Source organism: Lepidochelys olivacea, assembly GCF_965140295.1.
Source record: "Lepidochelys olivacea isolate rLepOli2 genome assembly, chromosome: 5".
NCBI classification, from domain to species: Eukaryota; Metazoa; Chordata; order Testudines; family Cheloniidae; genus Lepidochelys; species Lepidochelys olivacea.
The window spans coordinates 22,514,284-22,523,880 of record NC_140415.1 but is presented as its reverse complement, the minus strand read 5'-3'; the positions used below and the strand labels follow the sequence as shown (position 1 = coordinate 22,523,880).

Here is a 9,597-nt window from a genome sequence, read left to right as displayed (position 1 = left end):
GGTCACAGAAGTATCCAGTGCAGAGAGAGCACCCCACAGTTGGGACACCCTAGCCACTGCCTGAAGTGACCATGACAAGGTTGCGGGTCGAGCCCCCCAGGAGTCCTGGGCCCAGCCTTGTTGGGGTTACGAGGACTCTGCCACACAGGAGAGTGGAAGGGGAGCCTTCAAGGTCAGGCAGGCCTCTGGGTAAAGGGAGTGGGAGTGAGGACTCAGATCCTTTCGCTGCCCCATTTCACTGGGGTAGTGTATAAGCCAGGAAAGTTCCCCACAATAGCGGGACCCCCGTTTACATATGTAAGGCAGTTTGGATCTTGGCTCACTGAAAATACACCCCTTAGGGTCAATGGAACAGATGGACAGGTCCTGACTGGTGTAAATCAGTGTAGCTCTATGGGATTCAGTGAAGCCACATCAATTTATACAGCTGAGGATCTTGCCCAACATGTAACGAACCTCCCAGTTGTTTGTTTGTTTGTGACACAGTCAGTCAACATTTTGTAACTCAGATAAAAACAGAAACTTGGCCTTTCTTCTTCTTCTTTATTGTGAATGTTGAAATGTCATGTAGTTTTAACCTAAAGGTGAACTGATTAGACAGAGAAGTCAGATAACTGGAAGACCCTTCCTGGACATTTGTTTACAGCAAAGCAGTTCAAATAAGAAAATGCAGCTTGAAGGAAAAAAAAAAAAGAAGAGTTTAGTCAATGTTGGAACATACAAGAATACAAGTGTTTAGGTATTTTACACAAAAGTAATCTTGTTTACACAAAAGAAACCTTGTTGGTTAGCTGTTACAATTGAGTGCTTGTGAAACATAGTCTCTTAAGGATACTATTTTATTCCTTCAAGGTTGGAAGATCTTCACTTCAGCTTGGAGTGCTTTCTTTCCTATTCATAACTTGAAGCAGATAATCCATCATCTAATAAAGAGAAGTAAATAATATTTACAGAACAGACTTGTCAAAAGTCACATGCTGATTCAATAAACCTAATGTATAACTGTTGTCTGCTTCTATTCCATACAACAAATACATTCCTAATACTTGCCCCCAATGTTAGCTTGCTAAAAGGCAACCAAGGTCCAAGAAAAAGAGTTCTTCAAAATTATTTTCTTCATAGTCCCATTTACAGAACATCAAATGAATGTTGGAAAGTGAGTTAGTAGAAACATTTTATAATTTACTTTGGATTGCACTTGCGACAGCTTGCAAGAGCAAAACCTTAGAACAACAAGAAAAGCAGCGGCTTCAGTTTTCTACAGCTGTTCCAGATTAGTTTTAGTTTTAATTTACTCTATGTCTGAGGGGTGGGAGGGTTGGTGTTGATTTGCAATTGTTAAATTAACTGAGGCAGAAGAATTTGACTGTAAAACAAAAATCAAAACCTTGGGGGAATGATGAGCAAGGCTGAATTGTTAGGACATGACATGCAAGAAAATAAAAATGAAGAAGCATTGTAAACTCCCTGAACAGACAGGCAAAATCTGGGGAGGAGGATGCAACAATCGGAAGAGAGAAGAATTGTGCCTAGAACACAATAGTAGCAGTGGGAGATTTCAGCTACACAGATAGAAAAAGGGACTAAATAAGCCTGATTCTTATATATGAGCCAGACATGAAACCAGAGGGACCTTCTGCTTCTTGTTTTTAAACTCTAGATACTTTTAATTTGGATTTTTAAAATGTAACATTTGAATATATACATGGAACAATGAAATTACAGCACAGTGACTATGTGTACATTATGGCAACATGCCTTTGACAATCCTATAAACCTATACCCATGCTACACACATTAACCTAAAGTATAATCTCAACAGGATCTCCTCCTGCACTTTCCTTATGGAATAAACCTATAGAATTTAATGGGATGAAACCAATAAATTTCTGTAGAAATTACAGTATGACATATAGAAAACATTACTGAGTGACAAATACTTGGTACCCACTCAGGAGGGGGCCTATCTTCATTTGACTTCATCACTTATTTGTATGTCGTATCCCTTCTCCCACCCTGTGTCTGTCTTTTGGATGGTGAGTTTTTCAAGGCGGAGATTATAGCTTTTATGTTTGGAAAATGCCTTGCACATTGTGGGCACTAGGGGAAATAAATAAAATAATAATAATGCCACTTAAAAAGAAGGAAGCCTAAGTAAATTCCACTTGGAAACAACCCTGACAAAAGGACATCTAGCAATACTGTCTTATATTCTGTAGTTTTCTATTCCTAGCTCAAAACATATAAAGTGTGTTGCTTGTTACATTTTATGTTCATACATTAGTATGAAGAGTTACTAGTAAGATTCTTGCCCCCACTAAAACATGCTTATATATACATTCACTAGATGGCAGTCAATGGTGATGCATACTTGGATGGACCCTTGCGATGCTAACATCTCCACAAGCACATATGTAATCTATCATTATTTACAGCCTTGTAATAGATTGACCATGCAATGGTCCCAGAATAATTTATATATGTTCTCTCAGCCTGCATATACAGTCTGAAATTTTCTTTGGAACATTTACATTTAATTGCTTGACCCCAGTATCAGAACTCAGCAGCAGATACAATCTACCATGACTGATTAAACATCTCTTGATCTTTCTAGACAGTTGGCTTCCACTGAAGATTCAAATACAGCAAAAGTTGGGACTTATTTCATGCGACTTACAGACCCCATCCTGCATCCATTGGAATCAGTGGCAACAGCATTATTATAATAATAAATAAACCCTATCTGACCATCTCCCATCTAGCCATGCACAACACATTCATCATTGGGGTATCTATGCACCTTCATAGAGGTGTTCTACAGCACCACTTTAAAATGAAAGGTTTGACTAGACAAAGTCTGAGTAACTAAGACTGTATCATATACCAAAGATTCTGCAGAGATAAAATCTGCACGCAGAAGGATCCTGCAGATCTCTGATAATTACAGCTTTTATGCTCCAAGTCTCATTGGCTATCAGACCAGTGTGCCAGTTTATTACATTAGCCTCAGTTTATTATTAAGGTGGCTAATTATTGTTATTATTTAAATAGTATCATAAATGCTCAGGGAATTTGAAGCACATAAGATCCCTGGGGTCTCCATGTCTGTAAGAGCAAATCTCAGAAGATGGGAAAATTTCCACTGACTCCAGGAAGCGTTCGCTCAGAGCCTAAACAGATTGCTTATGACAAAAACAGAAGCTCTTTGTAATACTACCGTTGAAAAATGCAAAGCAAAATCTCCTTTCATGTGTGCCCTAACCACTGGGCTATTGAATATTCTGAGGGGGGTGGGAGGGCTCAGTCTCTCCTGCTGAAGCTGTTCCATTTGGATTAAATAGAGTCATTTGTGGGGGCCAGGTTGGGGGGTTGGAGGAGAGCACAAGCATGAGAATGACTCCCTACCTTGGTGGTTACAGCACTCACCCAGCATGTGGGAGACCCAGTCCCCCCACTCCAATAGTTCTTTCATTATTTATACACATTGGAACACCTTCAACAGGAGAGACACAGGGAGTTCCCTATATCAACTATCCCTATTCCCAAAGGTTAGAGCATCACCAAAGAGGTGGTAGATTCCTGTTCAAATCCCTTGTCTTACTCAGGTGGAGGGGGGACTTGAACTGGGCTTCTCCCACATCCCAGGTGAGTACCCTAACCACCTAGCTAAAAGTTACAAAGGAGGTCCTCCTCCCTCCCTCCCTGCAGCTGTTCTGGGTGAACTCACATGCAGGACCCAATCTGCCTCAGAACATGCCTACAGGCTTGGGCCTGGCAGGAGAGTTAGGCAGCCAGGTGCATCTCGCTGGGGCTCAGGATGCCAGATACCTAGAGTGAGGCAGCCCTGTACCTGCACAGAGGCAGAAACATAGGCACCCAGGGAACTTTTACCCAGTGAGTTTAGGCACCTGCATGTTTGGCAGCCGCTGAATGGGGTTTTTGTGGTTCTCAATGGGGCCTGATCCTGGGATTTAGGAGCCTAAAATGGCAGTTAGATTCCTAAGTCCCTTTCTGAATCTAGCCCCAAATTCCCATTTTGTGAAATTTGTTTTGAGTGGCAGAAGTTTATCAAGGTTAGGTCATAACATCAAAGGACAGAAATAATATCAAGTGATACAGATGGCCATTCATGTAGCTCAAATATTGAAAGGGGAATACTGACAATTCAAATAAATCAGCTAGCTAATGAGAAGCAGATTGGGCAGTAGTTGGGGATATCTTGTTTGTTTGTGTTTTTAAAAATACAAAACCACTGAGTTTGAACATAGCTCACCTATATAACCATCATGTAATCTTTTTATCATCACCCTTAATCTTCCTCCCTGATGGTTCCCTCCTATTGTTTGCAGGAGTTTTCAGATTACATTGTGAACTCTTCAGTGCAGGGACTACATCTGGTTGTGTGTTTGTTTGGCAATGATTGGGGCACTTTTTATAATACAAATAAATCACAATACTTGAAAAAATATACACAAATAGTTTTCACCCAAGCCATAGGCTGAAATTTACAAAATATATGCTGAGCTGTTCTAAATAAATACACCCATAAAAGGTATGCTCTATTCAGTGACAATTTGCGATCAGGAGTAAGGGATAAATTCACTGAATTAGTTGTTCTTTACAAAATGTTTGACCAGCTCTACCAACAATCCCAGAGTGAGGAGCTAATTTGTTTTTTAAAAAAATCAGATTTACAGTACCTTCTTGTTTTAAACTTACATCTTTAAAGCTGCTGTCATCATCTGTCTCCCAAGTGTTCTTGGTATACCATGGAAACTCTTCCCTTAGGGTCTGAGAACTTCTGTTTTCATTTTCTTCTAACAGCCTTAGCAAATTCTTCAGTGTTTCTTCCCATTGCAAGTAATCTCCCAGCTGCTTGACATTTTCAGGTAATGCTGAAAATGGGATCTTGTTTTCTTCTTCATAAACATAGGGAAAATCTCCAGTGCTCTTTTTCCCCATTAAATGTCCTATAAAATAATCAGAATATCACGACATTAACCAAAAAATAATTAGCATGTGAGTGTGGATGTCCAAAGCCACATTCTGATTGGCCAGTAGAGCCTTTTGGATGATGTCACACCAACTCAGAGTCATACACACAAAAGTCCCTAGGCCCATTATATTAAATGGGCGGGGCGATATGTTGATGAGAAGAGGATAGATATAATAAGCCACCAAGAGAGGCAACTGAGAGCAGGAGTGAGTGTGAGCAGGTGAAGGAGAGGTTGAAAGTTTTATTTTCTTCCCACCCAAGCTTCCAGTTCAGCAGCAGAGTGTGGCTTTTCCTACCACTTTTAACTGTAATTTTTATGGCAAAAAGCTACATTGGATAGGCTTCAGTATTCCAGGTGTTGTTTTTATGAAAGTGACATTGAAATTGGCCGTGGTCCACAAACTAAGGGCACTGTCTACACTGCAAAAGAGAAACGCTGCTGGGGACAACAACCTGCAAATGATCGTTGTGATAAGTGGAGCGAAAGTCAGGGCAAGGCTTTCAGGAAATAATAATAATAAGTATCAATTGGGGCTCATTGCCCCTTGGATCTCACTCTCCAATATACATTTTGAACTCAGAAATAGCGCGATATGTTACCATGATTAACTCTTCCCAAGGGTCAAGCTCTCCTTTCTTATTCCCCACAGTAGCGCCTTTCTTCCCCCGGTCGCTATCCCCGCGAATTGCAAGCTTTCGATTCCCTTTGACTTTTGCAAAGATGTATTATTAGTCTGTGGTCACCGGAGCTGTATTTAATTCCGTTTCCACCTCTTGCCATGGCTGATAGGAACGAGCCAGCGCTCCGCGGCTTTCGATGGGGGAAGCAGACCAAAGGAAACAATTCTGCCCCTGTGTCAAGCACCCCAGCCCGCAACCTCCCTGCCTCCGGGGAGCGGCAATTTAGACACATAGATAAGCCTACAAACCAATACTACAAAATGGAAACAACACACGCGCTAGGGGAGTGAAGAGAAACGAGGCCACTCTGGGAGTCTAGTGACTAGCTAGACAGACACTATCAGCTTCCAAATGAAACCGCATCCTCCTCCAGGGTCAGTAACACAAAAGGGCCTTGCTGGCCATGGAAATCAGGGGCTGGAGCCAGCTCGTCCGCCTTGAAGAAGAGCTCTGTGTAGCCCCAAAGCTTTTCTCTCTCACCAGAGGAGCTGGTCCCATGAAATATATCACCTCACCCACCTGGTCTTTCTAGGGAGAAGGAATGATCCAAAGAATGTATTTGACTCCTTTTCATTACACCTGCCCCTGGTTCCCTGTCCCACAGGGCGGCTCTGATGGATTTCACTAACGCCTCCTGCCAACTATTCTGATGGAAGAAAGCTCCTCTCTTGCCACCTCCAGCCCACCTCACTGCTCTGAGTAAAGTGAAAAGAAAGGAGGACTTGTGGCACCTTAGAGACTAACCAATTTATTTGAGCATAAGCTTTCCTGAGCTACAGCTCACTTCATCGGATGCATACTGTAGAAAGTGTAGAAGATCTTTTTATACACACAAAGCATGAAAAAATACCTCCCCCACCCCACTCTCCTGCTGGTAATAGCTTATCTAAAGTGATCACTCTCCTTACAATGTGTATGATAAACAAGTTGGGCCATTTCCAACACAAATCCAGGTTTTCTCTGCCCCTCCACCCCCCACATACAATGGGAGAAAACCTGGATTTGTGCTGGAAATGGCCCAACTTGATTATCATGCACATTGTAAGGAGACTGATCACTTTAGATAAGCTATTACCAGCAGGAGAGTGGGGTGGGGGGAGGTATTTTTTCATGCTTTGTGTGTATAAAAAGATCTTCTACACTTTCCACAGTATGCATCCGATGAAGTGAGCTGTAGCTCACGAAAGCTTATGCTCAAATAAATTGGTTAGTCTCTAAGGTGCCACAAGTCCTCCTTTTCTTTTTGGGAATACAGACTAACAGGGCTGCTACTCTGAAACCTGAGTAAAGTGAGGTTTAGATGTATTATTATTATTATTTTCCTAGTGCCCCAGGCATGGACCCAGGGACCGCTTTGCGCTAGGAGCTGTACAAACACAGACTACAAAGATGGCCCGTGTCCCGCACCTGGCTCCAGGAGAGAACGGCCGAGGTCTGGCCGCGAGAAGCAGCCGCGGAGCCCCACCCTCCCTGTCCTCGGACGGGCTGGTTTTACCGCTCTGCAGTGTGCAGGGCATTCCAGGAACAAAGCGGCTTCAGATCAGTGCTGCTCAGCGCCCCTGGAAGCCACGGGGAGCCCTGCCACGGACTGCAGGTATCATCTTAAATGAATCACCCGGGTTCAAAGGTAGCATCGCTCTTCTCTTGGCTTTCAGTGGCTGTCGCGGGTTTGCTCTCGAGCTCAGCCATTGCATGGGCCAATTGCACGCGGGCTCCTTTTCTTCCCGAATTCTGGGTGTGTTGCGGTGACACTGATCCGTGTGTGTGTGGGGGGGGGGTCCGCTTTTCCAAACAGGGATTCCCAGCATCCGACGGCGCCTATCTTTGCATGTATTCATCATTATAATTCACCGGGCCCCCCATGTAAAAGTGCATCTGTCTCGCCAGATCTCCTGCTTTCGTGAGCCGGAGGAGAATCAGCGCCCTAAGCCAAACGGCTCTCTGAACACAAAGCGCATCTTCCCCTCAGTGAGATAGCCTGTGTCACGCAAAAACCAAGCCCACAGGCTAGTAAAGTCTGGGCTGCGGTGCTAATTAACAAGAGGCTTGGAACTCAAGCCATCAATCGCTCCCTAGGCAGACACATGGTCGGGCGGGCAGGTGGACGGATGTTACTGGGAGGAGGATCGAGCTAGTCCGAAGTTTCTAGCAGGACCATGAAGCGCTGCAGCGCCTGGAGAAAAGCCCCCCTTACCCCCAATAAATGCTACAGCGGGGTCCAGGGCTGCCCCGGTCTCCCTGCGCGGCGCGGACACTTACCCACCGCCCAGTGGCTGCCCCTGGGGTAGATCTTGGCCAGAGGGGAGGCTCCGCCGTTGGACTGCAAGGGAGCCGCGGCGCCCCAGTGCACCTCGAGCAGGACCAGGGCGAAGAGGCCCAGCGAGAGGAGGGAGCGGGGCTTCCCGAGGAGGAGGAATTCGCAGCACCCCATGGTGCGCGGCGCTGCACGGGCGAGTCCGGCTCCTGGCTGGAGGGAGGGAATCCGCTGCTCTGGATCTGCGGGGCCAGGTGCTGCTGCCGCCTCTGCTGCCTCCGCCAGCGCTGACCCGAATTTATAAGGAAGCGGGACGAGGTGACAGCGAAGTTCAGGCACCTGGCGCCTCCCCCAAAGGTGGCTCTGGGAGCGCGGGGGCTGCGGAGCGCTCAGCCAGCCAGAGCCACACCGCACCGGCAGGCTCCCTGCGGCTGGGGATGGGCGGCGCATCCTTTGCGAGCCCTCCCCGGCCCCCTCCCTGCTGGCTGGGGCAGGACTCGGGATTCGCCTTCCAAATGGACCATTCAACCACCCCCAACCCGCAGCCTCGGTGTGACAGTCTCTGGGGAGCGAGTTACTGCGCGCTTGGGTCCCCCAGTTATCCGACCCCCAGCTCCCACCCCCGATATCCCCGCCTCTGGGGAACATGGCGCGCAACTGTATCAGACACCCCACACCCCAGTATCCCCGCCTCTGGGGAGCAGAGGTGTTACTGGGGTTCCCCTGTATCAGACACCCACACCCCAATATCGCCGCCTCTGGGAAGCATGGAGCGCAACTGGGATGCCTCTGTATCAAACACCCCACACCCCAATATCCCAGTCTCTGGGGAGCAGGGGGTGTTACTGGGGTTCCCCTGTATCAAACACCCCACACCCTCAATATCCCTACCTCGGGGGAGCAGGGGGGTTACTGGGGTTCCCCTGTATCAAACACCAAAGTCCCCAGTATCTCTGCCTCCTGGGAGCAGGGGGTGTTACTGGGGTTCCCCTGTATCAAACACCCCAGCCACACCGATATCCTCGCTTCTAGGGAGCGGGGTTACTGGGGTGCCCCTGTATCAAACACCCGACCCTGCAAATATCCCTGCCTCTGGGGAACAGGGGCTGCTACTGGGGTTCACCGGTATCAAACACCCCAGCCCCCCAGTATCCTCGCCTCTGGGGAGCAGGAGGTATTACTTGGGTTCATCTGTATCAACTACCTCAGCCCCCCACCCCAATATCCCCACCTCTGGGGAGCAGGGGGTGTTACTGGGGTTCCCCTGTATCAAACACCAAAGCCCCCCAATATCACCGCCTCTGGGGAACAGGGGGTGTTATTGGAGTTCCCCTGCATCAAACACCCCAGTCCCCCAATATCCCCGCCTCTGCGAAGCAGGGGGTGTTAGTGTGGTTCCCCTGCATCAACACCCCGCCCCCCCCCACCCCCAGTGCGATATCGCTGGTTCTGGGGAATATCTGGGTGTTACTAGGTTCCCCTGCGTCAAACCCCTCAGCCCCCCAATAGCCCCACCTCTGGAGCGTATTAACCCGTTCACCCACTACTCCTACTTTTGGGTAGCAGGGGCCCTGGCATTGCGGTTTCCTTTCCAGCCCGGCTCCCAAAGTAACTCCAGGGCTCGGGCACAAGTTGCTAGTTACTGATATGTCCTGAGCACCCCCTT

The 9,597-nt window shown here is 47.0% G+C and overlaps 1 protein-coding gene across 1 annotated transcript; it reads right to left on the bottom strand.

The window, feature by feature from the left end:
• Positions 1–601: 601 nt before the first annotated feature.
• On the bottom strand, positions 602–8,381 carry GRP (gastrin releasing peptide; the record flags this gene model as incomplete). The annotated part of the gene is made up of 3 exons (XM_084627758.1): positions 602–923; positions 4,720–4,970; positions 7,937–8,381. 3 exons carry the CDS (start codon positions 8,379–8,381, stop codon positions 870–872), a joined length of 750 nt encoding a protein of 249 aa, XP_084483884.1. The 3' UTR covers positions 602–869.
• Positions 8,382–9,597: the final 1,216 nt, after the last annotated feature.